General features: G+C 35.9%; 1 protein-coding gene across 5 annotated transcripts in view; it reads right to left on the reverse strand.

Moving 5' to 3' along the window:
* Positions 1–25,395, reverse strand: part of LOC131436301 (WD repeat and FYVE domain-containing protein 3) — a 1,204,110-nt gene that overhangs the window by 887,698 nt on the left and 291,017 nt on the right. For all 5 annotated transcript variants that reach the window (XM_058604951.1, XM_058604953.1, XM_058604954.1 and 2 more), the window contains exons 7-10: positions 24,449–24,598; positions 24,223–24,392; positions 23,997–24,170; positions 890–1,044 (exon numbers count right to left, since the gene is read on the reverse strand). In XM_058604951.1, coding sequence (XP_058460934.1) covers positions 890–1,044; positions 23,997–24,170; positions 24,223–24,392; positions 24,449–24,598 — 649 coding nt within the window. The remainder of the gene's footprint in view (positions 1–889; positions 1,045–23,996; positions 24,171–24,222; positions 24,393–24,448; positions 24,599–25,395) is intronic.

Raw genomic sequence — 25,395 nt, forward strand, 5'->3', positions numbered from 1 at the left:
ATGCAGAGTTCTGTTGAAAGAACTAGTTCTCCAGAGCCGTTCGTTCGTTCTTTTCATAGTTGGTTTGTTTGTTCAAAGACTGAACGAGAACTCACTTTTGTAAGCTTAAGCGAGGAAAAAAGGTCCCTCGAAATAGAACTGAGGTTTCGTGACGAAACTTTCTTATTAGTACCGTTCTTGAAAAAAGGTTGAGCGAGCTTAAAAAACAAAAAAAAAGATCCCTCGACTTTGAACTGAGGAATTACCGTTCTCGAAAAAAGAACTATAGCTCGTTCATTCTTTCAAAAGAACTAGTTCTTTTGAGCCGTTCGGGAACGAATTGCCCATCTCTAATCCACATCGAGTGTTAGATGACGAATAATTGAACGATTTTCGACCACGGTTCCCCTTTTATACGCAGTCAGTTGAAGATATGTGCCTGACTACCTCAAAATCGTCGTCCTTGCACGAAAAACCCAAACGAAAGTTAAGAGTTTCTCGCGTTGTTTTCAAATTTTGAGAAAACTTCATTTCTGAGTTGTTTGTGGTTAGCTCTCACTGTTCAAAATATTATCCTAAATTCCTGATCATATTTTTGATGAAATGGTGAAAGAATTATGTTGGTTCCATTAATACAAGTCGAGATATTCACGATTATGTTCTGCCCATTCTTCCATATGGCTAATTTAGAAAAGGCGCCCCATAGTAAAGTAAGTCGTATTCACGACAAAAGATAAAATAAAAAATGTACACATGAAATAATCTTTGAGTTGAACATTCATAATATATTGCAATGAATTTTGATTAAATAACTAACAGCGCTAAAAAATTCATGAAATTCACTATCATTCGCGATTCTCTCCTAAGAGGTTCGAAATTCTTAAGCAAACAATGTGTTACGTATAATTACCTTAAGGTAGAAATATCCTTCGTAAATAATACCCTATAGCTCTCAATCGTTTCTGGGTTAGGCTTGAAATCAGACGAACTGTTGTATTTCAGTATGATGTCTGGACTGAAGCATCCTAATGTCCTAAGAGTTGTGAAGAATGCGCTGGAGCATAGCTAAAAGTTTTAGAGTGAAATTAATGATTTAGAATAATGAATTTACAAGAACTTGTCTGAGGGAACAAATGCTTCAAACAGCGCTATGCTATGTTTGGAGATATGAACACTCAAACTTATATGTAACAAAGATTGTGTATATGGTTAAAAGTTTTATTAATGATTACGATACTATAGTCCTTAATATTTGTAGCGTTGTGTGTATCAACGGTTGTCGATTGTGTCGGTTACACAGTTAAATACTTTAAATAATAAAAGAGAGCCTCTTGTACTAGCAGCCGAGTACAGTGGTAGAGATTCTCTCTCGAGATCTATCCTTCTCCTAATTCACTCAAAGACTCGACGAGATTATGTGCATTCTAGGTTGAGTATTTTGCGCCGAAGAAAGGTTCATTCGTGCGTGCCGAATAAATATGTTTGGTTAGGAATATGATTTGAGGGGCGGATGCGGTGGTAGCATTCATTCGTGCGTGCTGGTGAGCATGTTGGATGAGAAAATGGTTTGGAGGGTGAATGGCACCTTCATGTAAAGTGACACCGGCATTCACCGTATAATCACGATGAGAGGAATCGATTTGGACTGTGCTTCTTAGGTAAAATAATGCTCTCGATGTAGATCGAAACGGCTGTGTATGTGGGATAAAGGGACGGCTTCGGTATAAAATTTTTCGGCGGAATTTATTCACTTCGTGAAATAATTAATCGCTTTCGGTACCAAAGACTAATTCTGATGCGTAGATTGAGGATCCCACAGTTCTGGTCATTCACTTTGTTCTGGTCCGTGGAAGAGGCAAGAGTTAATCGTGAATTATTAGCGCCGCGGTGTGAGATTAAAGGTAATTAATGAAACAGCGGGAGACGCTGTAGTCAATAATGATGAGTAAATTTCTCTTTTCATGTGCAGTTAGCTTGGTCGATAAGAGTGAACGGAGTAAAGATCACCTCACAGTGCTAAAACCCATAAACGTTGACCAGCTACAAAGAACCCGGCCAACCAACTACGGACCAGAAGAGCAGGGATTTTACTTGACAGGGAGGCCAACACCAGCAAAGAAAGCCGCCGTTGGATTGAGATCAACGTGATCGCTATTACCGGTCTGAAAAAAAATCTCCAAACACGGCGTCGCTGCTCGACCATCGTTGGACAATGCACGGATGCCAACATTCCGCCATCTTACGTAAATCCATTCCAATTATTTTCTACATGAGCGTATTGGATGAACCGTAATCATGGCACAAAATACGCCGAATACGACCCTAGAACCACCGTAAATAAATTATACACTAAAAGCTAGAGCGATGGAGAAGTAACGTCAGTAGAGGAGACAGCCAAGATCCTAAAGACGATATGTGATAAGTGAGCTAGTGTAGTGCGTTCAAATCCGCTAGGAAATCTAGATGAGGTATTATTTATTTTACATAATATTCTGGTGACGGGATACTCAGGATTTTTTCAGCAATTCGTTTATGTTTTTGTTACGTGTGGTTGGGATAACCCCCCGTTCCTAAATCTAGATCAAACTGTGACGAAGTGGACTATTGGAGCAGTGTCAATGATGAGACTGGCATCAGCGATTTTCTTTATCGGCTGAAGTCGTTCTAATCTTTCAGACTCGAAATCTATGGAGGTCTCTTGTGTAGCTATTGGTGGTCATCTGAAGTCGTACGGGGAAAGTTGAGTCGTTTTGGAACCGGTTCTGATTTACCGAACGACACACTTTTCTATATAAGGTCTTAGTATCTGAGCAAAGCCACCTTGGTGAATAATCTCCTTCGGTAGGCTCCCTTGGGTTAGCGGTTCAATGCATACAACACTGTAAGGATTCATAGTGTTAGTAGCTTAATAAACCGGTTATCTATGCTTTGAATCGACTGCGATGGCTGCTGGACCGGAATGACCTAATTGATCAAAAATAATGTAATTCCAAGACTTTAGTATGCTTTGGCATGTTACCTTAATTTTTTTTCAAATAGTAAAGAATAAAATGTGCTAGATCTACCTAGCAGTGAGATGATACATTTTGATGTGGAACACATTTTTATTTTCTATATAGTGGTGCAAAACTCAAGAAAAACTACACGTAGAAATGTGGTCAGGTTTTAAACACTTACAGCTCAGTCTATTTTGTATCAATTATTAATATTATTACATCATTTGATAGGAAATATTTCTACGTTTCGATTTGAATGTATCAACCCACGTATTTTCACTTATATATGATTGAAATTTGGATTAGTAGCGAGCAGTATCCTATTTTGTCTGCTAAAAATCTCTGGCATACCGGATTTCCCTACCATAGACGACGGTTTTGAAGGAGTAAGCGATGAATCAAAGAGAGAGCATCGCTCTGATTGGTCAATCGATGCAAAAGCGGAGCTGTTGGAAGCACGCGAATCTATAAATAGAAGCGAAATTAAAGCTAGCGTTTCAGTCCTACTCGTAGCATGCTAGAGGTAGGTTGCTGCTAGACAGCAAGACAAAAACGTGCCATAAAACGATTTGAAGCTTTAAGGTGAAATGTAGCGGAATGCGAAAATCGCGTTTTTGATCAATTATTCAAAAACTAGACCGATTTTCGAAAAACCAAAAACACTTAAGTTTTAGAAATCAAATTTATCATAACTAAGTATTCTTAGAATTTTGAAATTTTGCTTTGCCGAGCCGTAATTGGTTTTTGAAATGTATAAACGGTTACTGTTCCGTCCCACGGGGATGATTTTAGAACTGAAAAGTAGTATTTGTAGCAGAATTTCACAAAGAATCTAAAAATGCAACTCAAAATTATAAAATTTTAGCGAAAACAACCGAAAATTGAAAAAGTTTTCATAAACTTTTCTGCATTTTTTTTATTGCTTGCGCACTGCTGTTTCGTATTGAGGTGGTGTGAGAAATGCACGGTGGGCACGGTGGCATAATATCGTGAGCAAAAAATAGATATAAAATAATGACGCGAATTTATGCAGCATTGGGTTTTGTGTTGAAATAAAAACGACTTGAATACAATAAAATGAGTATTGTAAGAAATCGTTTATTTTCTAAGTAGCTGTCATTTATACAAACAATGTGATAAACATTGAGGGCCAGCTTCGAGCCAGTCAGCATGGAAAACTTATTGGAATTCATTGGTTTTTCAATTATTATGAATACAATGAATCAACGCTTAATTTTGCTTCCAAATCGGTTGAATAATAAGGAACTACGAAATAACTTTATATTCAATTTCGTGCCCCAAATATGTGCTTGAGAAAAGATTCACTAAATAATTTTAATTGCATGGTATGATGAACTATTAGTTATAATTGGAATGTATTCCAATAATGTAATCTAAGAAATTATTAAACTATTGATGATTTCTGGCACCGGAGGCCAGAGGCTGTTTGGTCTTCGGCTCGTTATCGTTGAAACAGACATTTCTAGACTCATCATGCTATACAATTCCGAAAGTCGCTTCCGAAAAAAAGTAGTTAATGGTGAATACTTTTACGTAAATTCTATCTCTTCGGCGGGAAGGGCTTGGTGAACGACTGGCAAAGATATCGAAAATACTTGAATGTTCTCTTGTCGTCAACCGTTCTTTTGAAGGAGAATCGATGTTTGCTACTAAAATCAGGCATATACATGGTTAGCAAGTTAGTCAATACATATACATATAACCTCATGTTAATCATTCTTAATTACTCATGATTTATAGCTCTAGTGTAAGAGTAATCACTAACAATGATGATTGAATCAGCATATATTCAAAGTGTGAAGAATTCTAAAATCCATTACGTCCGGTCTTTTTTACAAGTCAATATAACGAGAGGTAAACCCACTGCGCTCAATCATTGAAAAAAGTTCTTGTTTCTATGTGGCCGTTTTTCTTGGTACGCTTTGTGCGACGGTTCGTTCAACTGAAGCGGATAAAATTTTACGCGCATTTTATGACGCTACATTTCACCTTAAGGACTGAGGCCAGTTGTTAGCGTAAAACCGTGTGGCTCGCTGTGCGTATTACATTTCTCTCCATGCTCTCTCGTAAATGTGTAAAAAGTTTTGATATTTTCGGTTACAAGTTTGACTACATCACATAAAATCCAATAAAGCTACCGCTTTTTTGGCAGCTTTGCTGAGCCGATTTTATTTCTCTCTCATGTTTCATTACATTACCAGGATACAAGAGCAGAAAAAAATGGTGCCGCCATAGAAATGGACTTACCATTACAAAAATAGCATTCACCTTATTTTTATCGCGACAACATATATGTTTTATGCACTAATCGCATCTAAATTAAATTATCGAGACATTGTCAGGATAGATTTTTGATCCATGCTTTTGAAAGCGAGATATTCAATGAACAAGTTGAATGTTGTCGTTTTCAGCTATGCAATTCTTCCTTCAGAAAAAAGATTTTTCCGGCCACTAAAGTCAATGAATCATTCTGAAATTTTCACAGAATAATCTAAACTAATTTTCTAAGAGATTGTCAGTTGGATTTTTTTATATTCGTCACCGTTTCTGAAGAAAATCAGATTTGAAGCGTGAAAATAGCCCATTAAAACGCCCTAAAACACACTGGCCTCAGACCTTAATTGGTATGCTCTGATCTTGTGTCATGCAAGCTCGGAATTCCATGTTATGTCGTTTCCCCATGAGAAATTGACAACTACCCCTGGATAAATTTTGAATGCTTAAGATTAATTCCTAATTTATATTAGATGATCTCGATTGATAATGAGAAATAGTTTATCGCTTCAACCGAAATCGCAGAATGGTAGAGAAACTTAACGCTAAAAAAACTGCTTGCATAAAAAACTTGAACACAAGCTTGGCGAAGAGAAGCTTAATTATTGAAATCGCAAGTATGTACAAAGATATAATTGCATGCATTTGGGATAATGGTGTAATTTCGTCGGTTATAAAACAAATGCAAATCAAGACAAATGATGTTCGGTGTTGGTTCGGATTGATTCAACTTTTTGTTTGTAGATCATTAGAAATTTTGGTTGCCTTGTTCCACATCAATGGCTCGATCCTTGTAGTTTTTTATGAGATCTTTTATTTGAATGTTAGATGGACGAAATCGGTTCAACCATCTACACCCAAACCTCCATTTACGTAACTTATATATGTATATATGTATTGCTATACGTACGCATGTGTGCAAATATTTGTATTTCTTAATACATATAAATATTGGTGAAGTAAAAGCGATCATTTATATGTATAAATATATACACATATACGCAAACGAGTGAGTGTGTAAGCATACATACATACATATATAAGGTTCGTAAATGGAGCAAAATAAGTGACATTATTTTAACCTTATTACATATATCATACTGTAGTTCCAGAAGTCGAATCCAAATGAAATTCATGAACTTTACATGGGGGCATAGGACTGTTCATATGAATCTAGGTTTGTAGAAATCAGTTGAGCCGTCTCCGAGAAAAATAATTGAAATTAATTTTCACACACAAATTTGCTTATTTCGACGAACTTCTTCGAAGGGTATAAGGGTGTACGAAGTTCTGTTCTTCAGCAATTATTGTTGCAAGCAATATAAATGTCTTACGTTTCGTCTTTGACTCATCAGTGCAGAGCAGTTCAAATTGAACTGCTTAGTGCTAAACTCGGCAGTTCAATTTGAACCGCTAAGCAGACGTAAAGTTTCTGCTACTTACAGAACACTTTTTGTTTTGCAACGAAGTGCAATGTCTTTTCCGACGTGCCGAACGAAAACGTGTTTTCGACTATTTCTGGCCGATGCAGGTATGGTCATTTAGGGGTTAGCCAAATTTTGTGCTAGGGCACATAACCGTTTTCATTATTTTTACGTTTCGTCTTTGACTCATCAGTGCAGAGCAGTTCAAATTGAACTGCTTAGTGCTAAACTCGGCAGTTCAATTTGAACCGCTAAGCAGACGTAAAGTTTCTGCTACTTACAGAACACTTTTTGTTTTGCAACGAAGTGCAATGTCTTTTCCGACGTGCCGAACGAAAACGTGTTTTCGACTATTTCTGGCCGATGCAGGTATGGTCATTTAGGGGTTAGCCAAATTTTGTGCTAGGGCACATAACCGTTTTCATTATTTTTACGTTTCGTCTTTGACTCATCAGTGCAGAGCAGTTCAAATTGAACTGCTTAGTGCTAAACTCGGCAGTTCAATTTGAACCGCTAAGCAGACGTAAAGTTTCTGCTACTTACAGAACACTTTTTGTTTTGCAACGAAGTGCAATGTCTTTTCCGACGTGCCGAACGAAAACGTGTTTTCGACTATTTCTGGCCGATGCAGGTATGGTCATTTAGGGGTTAGCCAAATTTTGTGCTAGGGCACATAACCGTTTTCATTATTTTTACGTTTCGTCTTTGACTCATCAGTGCAGAGCAGTTCAAATTGAACTGCTTAGTGCCGAGTTTAGCACTAAGCAGTTCAATTTGAACTGCTCTGCACTGATGAGTCAAAGACGAAACGTAAAAATAATGAAAACGGTTATGTGCCCTAGCACAAAATTTGGCTAACCCCTAAATGACCATACCTGCATCGGCCAGAAATAGTCGAAAACACGTTTTCGTTCGGCACGTCGGAAAAGACATTGCACTTCGTTGCAAAACAAAAAGTGTTCTGTAAGTAGCAGAAACTTTACGTCTGCTTAGCGGTTCAAATTGAACTGCCGAGTTTAGCACTAAGCAGTTCAATTTGAACTGCTCTGCACTGATGAGTCAAAGACGAAACGTAAAAATAATGAAAACGGTTATGTGCCCTAGCACAAAATTTGGCTAACCCCTAAATGACCATACCTGCATCGGCCAGAAATAGTCGAAAACACGTTTTCGTTCGGCACGTCGGAAAAGACATTGCACTTCGTTGCAAAACAAAAAGTGTTCTGTAAGTAGCAGAAACTTTACGTCTGCTTAGCGGTTCAAATTGAACTGCCGAGTTTAGCACTAAGCAGTTCAATTTGAACTGCTCTGCACTGATGAGTCAAAGACGAAACGTAAAAATAATGAAAACGGTTATGTGCCCTAGCACAAAATTTGGCTAACCCCTAAATGAATATAAATGTGTTTTTTTTTTTTCTCGAATATGAAAACACTGTCATCTACCTAATACATATGTCATGTTCGAACAACATGAAAACAGGTGCTGTGCATAGGTTTTTAGATGTTAATAAACAATTGCATAAAACAGTATTGAAAATCATTTTCGTGTTTCATTTTGCTCTGAAACATCGCTTTATCATCACGTAAAACTCCACAAAAATATCGTTTTTTTGATGCGGGTGCGACCAATTAATGTTGTTTCGAATAAAGAGATAGCTTTCTGGTCAATTTGTTTCTCGTCAAAACATTTATTTTTCATTAAAGGTCAACGTTTCGAAGGTTATACCTTCATCTTCACGGCAACTGCAATTTTATGTATTATTTAGTCACAAAATTTTTACACAAAACACAATAATTTTACAAAATATACTCACAACGACTACAAATATTTTTCGTCAAGTATGGTGTAACATTTATAATGGTTGGTTGAAAAACGGCTACTCTACACTAAAACACAAAACAAGACAAACGGATGCAATTTGTTGAGAAATTTCAATTCGAATTATGTGTCTTGTTAAGAACTTACACCAGCACTTCCCATGCACATCGATTTCGATTGAGCACTGAAATATTGGAAGCAGCATATATAGACGACAGTAGAGCAAAAATTAGAGTGAGATAGATGAGTAGTGATAGACAGCGAAATCGGAGACGAGATTATGTTACGTAACTAAACGTAACTTTTTCCTTCGGTTCAAATTTCTCCAAGATGGTTCAACAGATTGCAACAAGTTAAGACTCGTCCGTTACTAAAATTTGGTTGGGGATGAAATTCGAAGATCATATGACTAAAACTTCAGTTTCGGGAGATATAATCGTAGAAGTGACGTAAACGACAATACGCATTTTTTGTAAGAACATAAATTTAGCGAAGCATGCAAATAGGTGACTCGGTTGTTGCTAATTAGTGACGTCTGCTGCTATGTTGCAATCTGTTGAACCATCTTGGAGAAATTTGAACCGAAGGAAAAAGTTACATTTGTCATTTCCACAGAAAAAAGGAAAATTTAGATAAAGGAGTAAAGACGAACTTAAAAAATTTTCAAAGTAATATTTGTAAATGTAACAAATGAGATATAAAGTCAAAGCGATAACGATCAAGTTTATAAAGATATGCCAGATGCACATATACTAAATAACCGCTGAAGTTGTTATTGTTAAAAATAACATTGTTATTGTTTAAAATGCTATTGCCATAGAAGTTGTTAAAAATGTCACATTCAAAAGAGTAAGCAATAAACGGAATATTAGAAAATAACTATACAAAAAGATTAGGAGATTATTTTTTTTAAATAATAATTGGGAGTCCCAAGTCGTGTGTGTGCCCGAAAATAGTCGTCGCAGAAGGATGGATGTCGGTAGCTTAGCCAAGCTACCTAAGAGAACGAGAGAGTGCGATCGAATGCGGTGGCAAGTTGAAGACGAAGGAACCGTGGAACCATCAAGATGTCAGAAGGGTGTGAAAACTCAGGGCAGAATTTAAGTAATGCCACAACGTTACAAATTGCTACATCGAAGGAAGTAAACGCAGTCAACATAGTTAAAGATGACTGGCGTGGGTATGCCACAACGTTAAAAATTGCTACCACTTTTTTTTTCAGTGAGCATCGCCAAGCTCAACTGAATACCATAAACAAACATATGAAAATCAAAGTTATTATTACGTGGACAACTAAAACATTGCGGAGAAATCAACCACAAAATCAAATTAAATACATGAAAAACCGCTAGGAACACATTTTTCCCAACAATGAAGCTTCATCACAGTTTACGGAACGATAATTACTACTGGTAGGAATTCCAATGATGCACAAAACTTAAATAAGACAACTAATTCGAAACTATGGTCAATAAACCAGATGACTAATCAACGAGAAGCTCTAATGCAAATCACCAACACATAAGAAGGAGCTATTAGGAATGAAAACGACCCGATACCCAGAGTCCGAGACTAGCAACCGTTCGATCACCCCACAGATAAAGCAACGATAGAACTCTCTCCACTCCTCTCCTTCCAGCTATAGCCCTGAGGTGTCCTTTGCTGTATCAAGCATACGTTTCCACATAACTCGGTCCATGGCAGCTCGTCGCCAGCCACTCAAGGCACGGACGCTTCTGAGATCACCCTTCACTTGATCGATCCACCTTGCTCCTGTCCTCGTCTTCTTGTACCAGTCGGATTAGATTCAAAACCATTTTCATTGGGCTGTCATCAGACATCCTTATCTGCACTCCACCTTAGATGATCCACAGTACCTTTCTTTCGAAAACACTAAGGGCGTGTTGGTTCTCTGTCAACATAGTCCAGGTCTCGTGGCCATAAAGAAAAGCCGGTCTAATGAGCGTTTTGTAAATGGTCAATTACGATGGCGCACTTTTCTCGAGTCTGTTCGAGCCCTGACCTGGAAGGATTCTTAGTGTCAGTAGGATCCATAGTACTAGCCATGCAATGATTCTGTACACTAAGAATCGACTGCGAAGTCTGTTGAAACAGAAAGGCCAAATTCCACCACAGGAATGTAATTCCAAGACTTTGCTTTGTACTTTTCTCGTCACCGCCTATCAATATTAATGGTGGAAGGGCGTAGTGTTTCTTCTCTAGAGCCCCTTCCTCACATGTGTTTTGTTTTTGACGCATTCATGGCCAGTCCGATACGCCTAGCTTCAGCTTTCAGTCCGATGTAGGTTTCCGTCATCTTCTCAAGGTTACGTGTCACAATATCAATATCGTCAGTGAAACCAAAAAGTTGTACGGACTTTCGGAAGATCGTGACACTCGTGTCGATTCTCGCTCTTCGAATCACACCTTACAAGGCAATATTGAACAAGATACATGATACCGAAAAACAGATACCGAAAAACAGTGACAAAACTAGACGATTTGTAGTTTACTGCAATTATTACCATAAATTCGTAACGAATTTCGCCACATTAGCACACCCTCTCAATCAACTCCTTACGAAAAACCAACAATTCGCTTGGACTAATGAATGCCAAAACGATTTCAACACATTAAAACTACGCTTAAACAACCTAAACTACTTCAATACCCAGACTTTACTTTACCCTTTATACTCACAACCGACACAGATCCCTTGTCCAGAATTGTTACAACCTCCGACGAATTAAAAGCTCTTAAAGGGCTGAGACTAATAGGTCGCGTATAACTACATGCATAGCTCTGCGTATTACATTTCTCTCCATGTTCAAAATGACTCTCGATGGGCCGGGTGGCCAAGAAGGTTTAGTTATTTTCGGTTACAAGTTTGACTACATCACATAAAATCCAATGAAGCTACTGCTTGTTTGGCAGCCTTTCTGAACCGATTTTGTTTCTCTCTCATTTTTCGTTACGTTACCAGGAAACTGGATCAGATAAAATGGTGCGTTCATGGACATCGACTTACCTTCACAAAAATAACATTCACTTCATTTTTATCGCGACAGCACCTATGTTTGTATGCACTAATAGCATCTAAATTAAGTTACACAGATAAAAATATTTTGTGAATTTACATATATTTTCATGCACATATTTGGAGCAGGAAATTAAACATAGAGTTACTTTGCAATTCTGCATGTTTCAAAAGAATTTGAGCGCAAACCTAAGCGTTAATTGAAAGATATATTTATATTGATTGGAAAACCAATGTAATCCAGTTTAGTTTTACAACGGTGTTGGTTTTCAATCAAACTTTCGATTAGCTGATGTCTATTCCATATTACTATAGATCTACATGTCGAGTAAATTTCATCATTTCTTTCTGTGTATCTAGACATTGTCAGGATAGATTTTTTATGCATGCTTTGAAGGCGAGATATTCAATAAACAAGTTGCCGTTTTCGGCTCTATAATTTTCCCTTCAGAAAAAAGACTTTCATGACCGCCAAAGTCAATGAATCATTCTAAAATTTTCACAGAATAATCGAAACTAATTTTCTAAGACATTGTCAGTTGTTTTTTTAATATTCTTCACCTTTTCTGAGAAAATCAGAGAATTTTATGTAATTAGAAAGGCGAAAACAGTTCTCTAAAACACCCTAAAATACACTGGCCTCAAACCTTATTGTATTAAGCGTCAATACAAGAGCCATCATTTAAAAGAGGCGGGTGGGTGATATCAGAGACATAACTGGATGTCGTGAATACGAAAACAACTGACATGTTCCTTAACACTTGCGAATATCAATTAGTTGATCAATTGTATGAATTATGCAAGCATTCCCTTTTCACATTTTGCGCAAAAACAAAGAAGGCTTCACTTGATCTCGATTACTGTGAATTTCACACAGCGAAAAGTTCACAAATCTAATCAAACAGTTCTAGATTAGCACTAAACTGAAAAGTTCTTTAGAAAACTTTTAGAGCCATTAGAACGGCTGATTTTGTGTGATGCTCCCCACCGTTGTTCTCTTTTCGTTGTTTTTTCGCCAATGCAAACGACTAGCAGCTGTGACGTAATCGCTCTTGTCGGAAGCCAAACTAGCTTTGCAAACGACACACAATATATCTGCTCGCAGTGGCGATATAATTAAAACTGATCCAATCTTTGTTAAGAGGTTTCCTTTTACGTGATATCGTTTGTAGCTTTTTCACTAATGGGCAGTCCTAACGGCTATAAAAATAGCCGCATATAGAATTTTAATGTCGATTACTTCATTTCGGATTTGCATTTCATTGAAAGAAACTATCAGGATACTGTACGGGATTCATTCCTGCCTTTCAGGAGGACCTAATTGTGGAACTCACTAAGATATTAAGCACTGTCAGGAACATTTTTCTCGAACGATTTGTTGTACAAAGGCAGATATTTTGTTTTCTTCCTCAGAACGCGTTCTGATTGGCTGGTGTTGACATGGGTCAAATGAGACAGGTTTTTCAATAATGTACTATAGAAAAATTTCAATGCTGTATCTATACACGTTTAAGTTGAAAAATTTCGATTCTATTGGGAGCTAGATTATATAAATCCTTTCACAGATCACTGAGCTATGAGCTTTAAAAATACGAGAAAGGCAAACGCGCCTTATGAATTATCCTCTTTGATACTCGTTTATACCAAACATTTCAGAAAAGTTTAATTTTGAATTATTTGAGATTATGCCACACAACTGAAAATTTTATCATAAAATTGTGATCATATTTCCGATGACATGGAGCAACAAATTATGTTGATTCGTTAGATACAACAAGAGATATTCACGATCAAAAACTTATCACTTTCTCAGAGAGTACATTTTGAAATGGCGTCGGATAGTAAAGTAAGTCGTATTAACGACAAAATAATGATAATAATACTACCAACAATTTTACCTGCAAACCGACAATTGACACAAATAACTTACCGATGACGAATGATAAAGAGAGTGATCACCTCGTTACCCATACGACCGAAAACACGACTGAAACCTTACCAAAGTTAAGAATAACCGTAGAAAATAATTACTTAATAATTAGCATATACAAAGACGCACAAATGAAAAAAATAATAAAACAAATTTCAACACATGTGAATGAAAGAACAGCTCTAGAAATCATACTATCAGCATTGGAACAAGTGATGACAAAGATGAAAATGAACAATATGTCTCAATATCGACAGAATAAACAATATCTAAAAGGGTACCCATAAATATAATCAAAACATTAAGACAATTAACGAACAACAATATACAAATAATAATGTTTCATCCACCCAAGTTCACCAGTGAACCTGGCGAGATACAAATTATTACGAGTCCCCCACGGGAGGACATGTAGGACAGCATAGTCTGTACCTTAAAATAAAAGAATATTATAATTTTAAAGATATAAAAAGAACTATTTCTCGATTCATAAAGGCCTGTGAATCGTACAAAAGGAATAACATTTTTAAACACACTAAAGAAAAACAAGTAATAACCAACACACCATCAAAACCATTCGAAATAACATCCATAGACATAATAAGTCCATACAATAACCATACAATGTGAACTAACTAAATTAATAGAAAAATTCATACTCAAATATGAAAAACATTTTAAAATTAAATCCGACCATGAACATGAACACCAATCTGACTGGGATGACTGGTTCCCATATTGCGCCTTTACTTATAACCAGGGCTTTTATTGTGAATTCTAAAACGAGCGAAGCAACAAAAAACACCCGCTGTGAACACTTTGCTTGACATAACTGAATGAGAGACCTATATTATAGAGAAACTGAATGCGTGAAAGTATATGCTACTGAGCAGACCAGTTCCCTTGCTTGGAAAATTGCCTGTGCTCTCAGTCTCAGTTAACACATGAACTAAGCAATCCATGGCAATGCAATGAAACGAAGGGTTCATTCTTGTTAGTACTGTACGAGAATGAAGAACTTTGCTTCGCGGATTACTGCAAAACGCGAAGCAAGGTCATACGAAGCAAGGTCATACCGATGAAAACGTGAAAAAATCCACAATATGATTTTCAATGACCGTAAAGTGAAGTTGATCGAGATAGTTGACACCCTAAAGATATCAAAGGAACGTGTTGGACATATTACTCACGAATATTTGGATATGAGAAAGCTTTGTGCAAAATGGGTGCCGCGTGAGCTCACAATCGATCAAAAACAACAACGATTTGATGATTCTGAGCAATGTTTGGAGCTGTTATATCGGAATAAAACCGATTTTTTTCGTCGATATATAACAATGGACGAAACATGGCTCCATCACTTCACTCCGGAGTCCAATCGACAGTCAGCAGAGTGGACTGCACGCGATGAACCGAACCCAAAGCGTGGAAAGACTCAACAATCGGCCGGTAAGGTTATGGCGTCTGTATTTTGGGATTCGCATGGTATAATTTTCATCGACTACCTTGAAAAGGGAAAAACCATCAACAGTGACTATTATATAGCGTTATTAGAGCGTTTGAAGGACGAAATTTCAAAAAAACGGCCTAATTTGAAGAAGAAAAAAGTTTTGTTTCATCAAGACAATGCACCGTGTCACAAATCGATGAAAACTATGCTGAAATTGAACGAATTGGACTTCGAATTGCTCCCTCATCCATCGTATTCTCCAGATTTGGCCCCCAGTGACTTTTTCCTGTTGTCAGACCTCAAGGGAATGCTCGCTGGTAAAAAATTTAGAAGCAATGAAGAGGTAATCGCTGAAACTGAGGCCTATTTTGAGGCAAAGGACAAATCGTACTACAAAAATGGTATCGAAAAGTTGGAAGATCGCTATAATCGCTGTATCGAATCTGATGGCAATTATGTTGAATAATAAAAACGAATTTTGGCAAAAATTGTGTGTTTCTATTAAACGATACGAACTTTTCAGCCGAATGTTAGAAACACTGAAAGTAATGTCCTTTAAATTATTAATCATGGGAAATAAATGTTACGAATCTTGTTTTCTTTTTGCTCTCAGTCTCAGTTAACACATGAACTAAGCCATCCATGGCAATGCAATGAAATGAAGGGTTCATTCTTGTTAGTACTGTACGAGAATGAAGAACTTTGCTTCACGGATTACTGCAAAACGCGAAGCAAGGTCATACAGGCAATGTTTACGGTGTATTTTCATTGTAGGTTAACAGAAATCATTTTTGAACCTAACGTTTGTTTTCCAAGACCGAATTTGATCACATTTTAAAAATATTTAGAACATTGAATAGCAAAAATATTGCATTTGAGCCCATTTTCAAAACGACCAATTTGTTTCTTGGGCGTGTACACTGTGTATATATCCTAACAGATCGGCTGAAAAGTTCGTATAGTTTCTATGAGAGGGCGCCACTAGAATGAAATCCATACCATTTTCAGTTAGTACCAACCTTCAAAAGATACGTGTATATATTTGACAGCTGTCTGATTATTAGTTTGTGAGATATTGCATTTTGAGTGAAGCTACTTTTGTTATTGTGAAAAAAATGGAAAAAAAGGAATTTCGTGTGTTGATAAAACACTACTTTTTGATGAGAATAAGTGCCGCCGATACCAAAAAATGGCTTGATGAGTGTTATCCAGACTCTGCACCGAGCGAAGCAACAATTCGTAAGTGGTTTGCAAAATTTCGTACTGGTCATATGAGCACCGAAGACGATGAACGCAGTGGACGTCCAAAAGAGGCTGTTACCGATGAAAACGTGAAAAAAATCCACAAAATGATTTTCAATGACCGTAAAGTGAAGTTGATCGAGATAGTTGACACCCTAAAGATATCAAAGGAACGTGTTGGACATATTATTCATGAATATTTGGATATGAGAAAGCTTTGTGCAAAATGGGTGCCGCGTGAGCTCACAATCGATCAAAAACAACAACGAATTGATAATTCTGAGCAGTGTTTGGAGATGTTATATCTAAATAAAACCGATTTTTTTCGTCGATATATAACAATGGACGAAACATGGCTCCATCACTTCACTCCAGAGTCCAATCGACAGTCAGCTGAGTGGACTGCACGCGATGAACCGAACCCAAAGCGTGGAAAGACTCAACAATCGGCCAGTAAGGTTATGGCGTCTGTATTTTGGGATTCGCATGGTATAATTTTCATCGACTACCTTGAAAAGGGAAAAACCATCAACAGTGACTATTATATAGCGTTATTAGAGCGTTTGAAGGACGAAATTTCAAAAAAACGGCCTCATTTGAAGAAGAAAAAAGTTTTCTTTCATCAAGACAATGCACCGTGTCACAAGTCGATGAAAACCATGCTGAAATTGAACGAATTGGGCTTCGAATTGCTCCCTTATCCACCGTATTCGCCAGATTTGGCCCCCAGTGACTTTTTCCTGATCTCAGACCTCAAGAGAATGCTCGCTGGTAAAAAATTTAGAAGCAATGAAGAGGTAATCGCTAAAACTGAGGCCTATTTTGAGGCAAAGGACAAATCGTACTACAAAAATGGTATCGGAAAGTTGGAAGATCGCTATCATCGCTGTATCGCCTCTGATGGCAATTATGTTGAATAATAAAAACGAATTTTGGCAAAAAATGTGTGTTTCTATTAAACGATACGAACTTTTCAGCCGAATGTTAGAAACACTGAAAGTAATGTCCTTTAAATTATTAATCATCGGAAATAAATGTTACGAATCTTGATTTCTTATAAGCATCTTCAATATGAGAACCATTCATCAAATGCTAACCTCATGAAGCATACTCATCAACTAGCGCAGATCTTCATGAACTTATGAATGAACGAAGCAGCTCTCTTTGCTTGGGTTGCGCTGTGGATTCTACCCGATATACGAATGTGTGTGAATAGCACAAAGGATGAAAATCATTTGTTAATATTCTTTGCTTCGATTTGAAAGCCCTGCCTATAACACTACACCACATTCAGAACACCAATTTACACCATACGAATTACTTTTGCCTTTCTCATATAGAAAGGCTAAGCTATCACTGTGAAAACCGACTTTTTAAACGATTCAGCTCAACAAACTGAGCAAGTGTGTGTGCTTGTATGTGTGAGAGTATGTGTGTATGTATGTAACAAAAATATGCAGATGGCTGAAGCAATTTTCACAAACTAAGATTCAAATGAAAGGTCTCATGGTCCCATAGCCTACTATTGAATTTCATCCCGATCCGACTTCCGGTTCCGGAAATATAGGATGTTATGCGCCAAAAAAAAATATGCACTCACTTTTTTAGAGATGGCTGAACCGATTTTCACAAACTAAGATTCAAATAAAAGGTTTTAAGGTTCATAGCCTGCTATTTAATTTCATTTGGATATGACTTCCGGTTCCGGAATTACATAGTGATATGTGAAAATTAGAGAATAAGTGTGCATTCAATTTTTTCCGAAACAGCTCAACCGATTTTCACAAACTAAGATTCAAATGAACGGTCTTATAGTTTCCTAAAAATTTCTAGAACAGTTTATCCAGATCTGACTTCCTGTTCCGAAACTAAAGCGTGATAAGTGGACAATTACGAATTTCATTAGTATTTTTCACAAACGATGGTCAAACACAGGCACAAATCCCTTAAAACTGTCTGGTAAATTCTTCTAGTTTGCAAAGCTTGTTAGTTTGTGGGCATAAAAGAATAATTTGGCACTACTGGTCCCCCCTTTTCCTGTTCCGGAAGCACCGAAAGTGGTGCAGAAAAACTTAAAAAATAGAACTCACTTCGATTTTTCTGCGATGCTTGAATCGATTTTCACATATCTTGAATTGAATTAAAGCTCATATTATCTTTAAAGCTACTGTGAAATTTCATCCGGATCCGACTTCCGGTTCCGCAGTTACAGGGCGATGAGTGTCAAAGTTTTCAAATCGCCATATAGAACGATTACGTATTGTCGCACCGAAGAAGGAGGAACACACAAAACAAACGATGCGTACTTTGTTCTATTTCGTACACGCTATGAAGAAAACGAAACGGTTACGGATGTCTGCTGCTAGTGTGTTATATTGTGTAAGAAGGTACTGCGGGTGATAGAAATTATAGCTATTTTATGATCAGTACATCCGACAGAATGAACGAATGTCAATGAATTCAATTTTTTTAAATATAAAATTTTCACATCTTTTAGTGCAGTAATACCGTACCGGTGGTGTAATGATGTCAATAATTATAATAAAAGTAATAATCCTACTACATGTTTTATGCTGCTGATTCATGCTGTTTAGCTTGACTTACATGTGCAGAAGTAACATCAACGCAGGTTTGCTTCGTTTGTTAGATTTCGTTTAATTGATTTAATCCAAATAGAGCTTGAGATAATGAGTCTAGGTTTAACTAGGTTCAAAACTGTTCCAATTTTTAGGTCATATTTGTTGCTGGCAAACAAACCAACTTCGGCTATACCGGTCATCTGAATCCGGTTCCAGAAGAATCGAAAATGGCGATTAAAAACGGCAATTTATTGTGGATACTACTTCCGGTTCTAGAACTACAGGGTAAACAGGATTTGTAGAGTTTATTAGATTAAGTCCGAACAAACTTTCCTATTTCTGTTCAATGAACAGTTGTTTTTGCGAAATCCACAGTAATATTGTTGATGTTATAAGTAAGATGAGAAAAGCATAATTATACCACTAGGTGGATTGAAACAAGTTTTGGGAATTAAAGCCAAACTACCGCAAGAAGATTATAAAATATAATAACACTCATTTAGAATTACGATCTTTACAATACCAAACTCAGAAAACTAGAACTAGAAAAGTACAACGCAATAGCAAAACAAAGATTGAAGGAAAGTAAAAAATTCAAGTACAAAAACTCAAATATCCATATGAACCCACTACACGTACAAATAGGCAAAATAGTGTACTTAGAAAAAGAAAAAAACTCGAACTATTTTATGATGGACCCTTTACTGTAAAAGAAATTTTAAGTCCAAATTGTAAAATTAAAAACCCTAGAACCAATCAATCCACTATAGTACACAAAAATAGACTAGTAAAAACCTAACAATAATGTCGAATCATATCAAATCCAGTACATCTTACTTATTTCAATCAAAATTACTAATCTAAGAAATTATTACATACATTCAGATAAATAAATCACCAAGCCTAACTGCACGTGAAACAAAAAAAAACACAAGAGAATATCAAAAAATCAATGCCGTGACAGTAGGTGAAGTTTTGCTGAGCTTTACTCAGAATTTTACTGTTTAAATTCAGGTAACAATTTTGTAATATCCATTAATAATGTTAGGGCGCCAGTTCGATCACATCTGAATGATTTCACTACGTTACTTCATTTAACAAAAAGAAAGGTGATGTAGCATAATAATATTAACTTAATGAATTGGAATTCATCAAAACCAAGATCATCCGAGTCGCACAATACTAACGAAACATTTTCCCACATTCCCAACATTCGAACGATCTGTAACTAATCCATCTCATGTCACACATCATAACAATCAAACGACATGCACCAAAAAGTAACCTCAATAATATAACAAAAGATAACTATTAAGTTTTACCAATTCTTGTACAGAGTGAATTTTGAAAACGCGCCCATAGTAGAGTAAGTTGTATTCACGACGAAAATACTTTCCACGATAACAGAGTTTAGTGTTTTACGAAAAGTTTGGCCAATGTTGAATTTGTGGCTCCACCATTATCGATTAGAAATTTAAACTAAACTGTAGTGACCATGTGGCACTACAAACCTGTCAGAAACAGGTGCATACTCAACGTCTAGTGATAATATAAATACAGATTCGATAGTTAGTAAACATCACTTCCCTACTAGAACAATATCGGATACAACAGTATTTACACAAAGTACTATAAGAAAATTTAAAAAAAAAATCGATGTTATTTTAAATTTACATGGTTCACTGTTAGTATTATTAATACTGCAAACATATATAGTGGAAAGGGGGGCAAAGCGGGGTTTTGTTGATTTCTCCTCCGGTTTATGGTGCCAGCTACAGAAAAAATGGAATTTCGTTTTGAAAGACTCTCGAACTTTACCATGCATTTTCGTTAATTTGCTTGTAGAAGTATAATATTTATGACACTAGTCTTTTGTTTAGGTGCGTCGTTATAATCGTTCGAAATTTTCAATTAAACGTAAGGTATCCATATTGCAAAACCTGTTTTAACCCACCTAGTGAGGTAATGATGCCTTTCTCATATTACTTACATTTTCAGAAACTTCGCTTGAAGATTCTGTCAAGATTTTTTCTTTCAAACTTGAAAAGAATCAAAAGCTTTCTTGTTCTATAAATTACCATAATCTTTTGAATTTGTAAACAGTTATGTCAAGTTAATATAGATCTAAATGTGACAACCCTGCACGCTATATAAAATTGAACAAAGCACGTTGTGTGCTAGGCGGTTTTCTTCTTCCGTATCAGTACATACCAATGCGTACCGGATTTGCATCATTTTGTATGACAGTTTGAAAGATTTGACATTACTCTCCATCTAATTTCGGAATCGGAAGTCGGATCTGGATGAAATTGCACAGTATCTTTCAAGACAATGAAAGCTTTAATTTGAATCATGATTTGTAAAAATCGATTTAACCGTTTCTGAGAAATCGAAGTGAGTTCCGTTTTTGTAGCTTTTCGTCACTATTACCGATGCTTTCGAAAACGGAAGAGGGAGACTAGTAGCCCCAAAGTAAATTTATATATCGACTAACTAACTAGAACTCGCACTTCGATTCGACATCATTCGTGAAAAAATACTCATGAAAATGAAAATTTTTCACTTATCGCGCTGTAATGAAGGAACTGGAAGTCGGATCTGAATCAACTTTGCGAGGACTTTTTAAAGAATTTCAAGACCTTTTATTTGCGTCTCAGTTCATAAAAATCGTTTAAGAAACTTCCAAAAAAATTGAGTGCGCATTTTCTAATAGACTTGCACACCGGACATTTGGAACCGGAAGTCGGATTGGGATAAAATTCAATAGCAGTCTATGGGACTGTAAGACCTTTCGTTTGAACCTAAGTTTGTGAAAGTCGGTCACAACATCATCAGAAAAGTGAGTGACAATATTTTTTTAATTTCATTCAATTTTTAAATTTTCATATATAGCTAATAAATGCCATTAGAGTATTTTTCAATGAAAAAAACCTAACGTTTGAACACAATTTAAAATTTTTTTAAAAAATATCTCCTCCCCCATTTTTTCAATAAACATGCTTGAAAGTATTTTCTATCAAATGCAAGAAACGGATTTTGTCTTAAATTTAGATATAGCAGTTCAAAGATAGTCTGTTTTCGAACTAGTTTTGCTCATAACTTCGGTTCAGAAAATGCTACCTGAATGTACCAGTCATCAAAAAATCTATATAAGAAAGGCAAAAAGTGTCGTAGTATTTCATAGTGCTCTCTTTTGCGCTTCAATAACGTATAATGTTTTGACGTAGGACTACGTCTTTCTTCACTATGCTCACCTGGGTGCATTTTCAAAATTTGACAACACGAAAGTGTAACGAATTTCAGATTTTTTTTGGTAAAAACATTTTCCCTGTTTGAGTATTTTCTTTAATTCTTTCACGAAACGAATGGAAAAATATGTAAGGTTGTTGCTAATACCACGTTTATTACGAAAACATTTTTTAAATAGTGAAAAAATAGGCCTAAACACAAAACATAAAAATTAATTGAATCTATAAATAGACCCTGTTGCACATTTGCATCAAACGAATGCCAGCATACCACCTTCTGAAAACCTGAAATGAATCCCGCGGTTACATCATTCAGTTGCTGCTCGTCTACGTGCGAGTAAAAGAAAAAATACATATAATCGGCCCGCAAAATGGAAAATAATAATCCGAAATGAAGTAGTCAAACTTTAAATTCTATACGTTGGCATTGTTGTAGCCGGTAGAACCGCTCTTTTGAACTTTTTATCTCTCATGTTCACTGTTCGCTTCGTTCGCAGTACGGCTTTCGCTTCAAACAGGTGCGGAAAATTCACCAAAGTAAGAACACAACGGAGAGAATACATATTCAAATCGACAGTTCTAAGGGCCATAAATGTGTTACAATCCGCAATTACGGTCAAGTCATTTAGTTCCAAACCATATTTATTGTTTCTACATAGAACCAAGCAAAGAGTTTTTTAGATTTCGTTATATACATTAATTTGATTTTATAAAATCGATTTTAAATCAAAAAAAGTGTCGCCACAAATCCATATGACGTCCAAATTCATGGATGCAACTACTCGGTGCGGAACGTCAGCGATGTAGGAAAGGGAACACAAACATGTGGCAGATTTACTTTGTGCGCCGTTCGCCAAACGAGAGACAACCGATTTGTTCGAAATTTTACTCGTAGAAATAATTGTCAACTTCGTTGAAAGCTGTAGAAATGGTAATCTTCGTTCTGTTCGAATACAAAGTATTTTACTAAAATCGAATGAGACTTTTACTAAAATCTAATAAGATTTTACTGGAAACGGATAATTTATTAGTAGAACAATGTACCAAAATAAATGTGTATTTTTATAGTAATCTGCCCCGACAGCAGTCCTATAATCTCGCGGTTATGTCTCTAACATTACCTACTACAAGTTTTTCGTTCCTGAGCATTATTGTGTTTGCTACGAGTCAGAAAGATTAACGTTTTCACAGGGCACACAGTATTGCACAGCGCTCAGCGATATGTAACCTCACTTTGCCCGAGTGGATGCAAACTCTGGTAAATCATATTAATACAGTTTCGATGCGCAAGAAATGAATTTAATTTATTTCATAATCATTGTAATCATAAGTTAATTTTCTACTCAATTTATTTCAAAATAGGTGTTCTATTTTAATTAAATAACCATCAATTGTTGGTGGACTTTTGGTTTTTCAATTATTCATGAATATTTGTTAATGAAAACGGCATTATTGTGAGATTTTATAAAGTACCCATGTAGGGGGCAAAGCGGAGCTAAACCATTTTTTTAGATCAAACAATTACTGAACGTAACGAATATTTAGGATAAAAATAGTTTTTAACCGGGCTTTTAGATACTTGAGACAATGCAAAATTTTATACGCAATAAAAATCTCATTTAAATGGTGAAAATAATCATTAAAACAAAATGACTCCACTTTTAAGTAAGAGCACTATTACTGACCTGTTATGCTTTGTGTCGACTAGTTATAATGTTATAAATTTAGTTTGAACTGTTAGTTTTAATTGTCGTGTTAAGCATAAATGGATCTGTTGGATCATTGTAATCTGTTGATACAGATGATGTGGAGGTTTATGCCTGCTGGAGAGAGAGATTGCCAAATTTCATCTTTACCAGGTTTTTCCCTGCTCCCAAATAAATAAATAAATAAACTCAAATCATAGTATATACACATTAGAAAATCTTAAAATAGTAATATAATACACTAAGCTTATGAGCTCCTGTACATTTAAAAAAAAATATTAGTATACTTGCCTCTTGCTGGAAATATTTTGCATTGGCTGGTTCAAAACGCATGGCCGTCGTCAGCACTTGACATATGAGGTGAAGCATAAGTATTTGCTGTTTTGATTCGGATCGATCAGCGATATCAGTCCACTTATTTTCTAGAGCTTTTAATGTTTTAATAAGAACATTAAATCCATTGACCTTGAAAACAATTACTTAGTATGGTTTAAAGTACCTTTTTTGCATACTATACTTTTCTAAATATGGTTCTTGCTCGATGACTATCACGTAGACATACAACCAATGATTTTAGAATTTGAATTTTCAGTTGTATTTTCGGTAGAGGAGCATCTGCCATAGATTCAATTAATCGTAGCATATCATCTTCTCCGCCTGTATTTAGAATCATTTCTTTGATAATTCCTATAATAACACGCTTTGTTAAAAAAGTGGATATTTAATCTTTGGAATAGCTATACTTAAAACTGATGCACTGCATCTCTCGAGATGTACCATATCATGAATACACTTTGACCCGCCGCTGTCTCTAAACACCGTAGCATTGTTATTGTTTCCACTCAATAATATCATAAGGGCTTCAAGTATCAATTCTCCTATTTGGTTACAATCTGAAAACAATGTAATAAATAAATTTTCGAGGTTTTCTACAAAGATGAATGAAAGTTACGTATTCTTTGAAAGGCAATCCAAAAATTAATGAAGAAAACAAAGTGTTGTGAAAATTTATATTATAGTAACAACCTGACAGTAAAGAATCGTTTCTCATAAATGTATATGTTGCTGCCGAATTCTTCAAACTCAGCATTTGACCTTGGTACGCAAACATAATGAAAATAAATATTTTCCGTGCCTTCGGATTTTTTTGTTGAATGAAACGGGCTGGCCATTCGGTTTGAGTTCTGAAGTACAACTGATTTATTTAAAAATTTTGTTCGTTAGTTTACATTTTTCTTACAACTGCATTAGTCCTTAAACTATACATTTTCCCCTCATTTGAGAATCCGCAAAAAATAGCCGTGCAAAGCTACTCGGGTAGATCGAAATAGCAAACAGAGACCAGAGTTACAAATTTTACAATCATATAAATCATATAAGTTATGATTTCTAAGCTGTCATTGCAATACTTCCAAATTTCTTATTACAGCATTACAAGGAATCAATAAATAGTGTAATAACTATTTAATATCAACATTAGTTATTGTATCTCATTCTGTTATTGATGAAATATTTCAATTGTATTAATTACAACTTATCTAATAGTTTCATCTTCGATTAAAAAGCATTTTCATAATCGGTTTCCGAATTTGATGGAAAAAATGTTTATAGTATTATTCTGATATGAATATTCAAATTACAACTATCTGAGAAACTTGTTTTCTATAAATATTTTATTCTAGGTTTGATA

The sequence above is a fragment of the Malaya genurostris genome, chromosome 3 (genome assembly GCF_030247185.1).
Source record: "Malaya genurostris strain Urasoe2022 chromosome 3, Malgen_1.1, whole genome shotgun sequence".
Classification (NCBI taxonomy): Eukaryota; Metazoa; Arthropoda; class Insecta; order Diptera; family Culicidae; genus Malaya; species Malaya genurostris.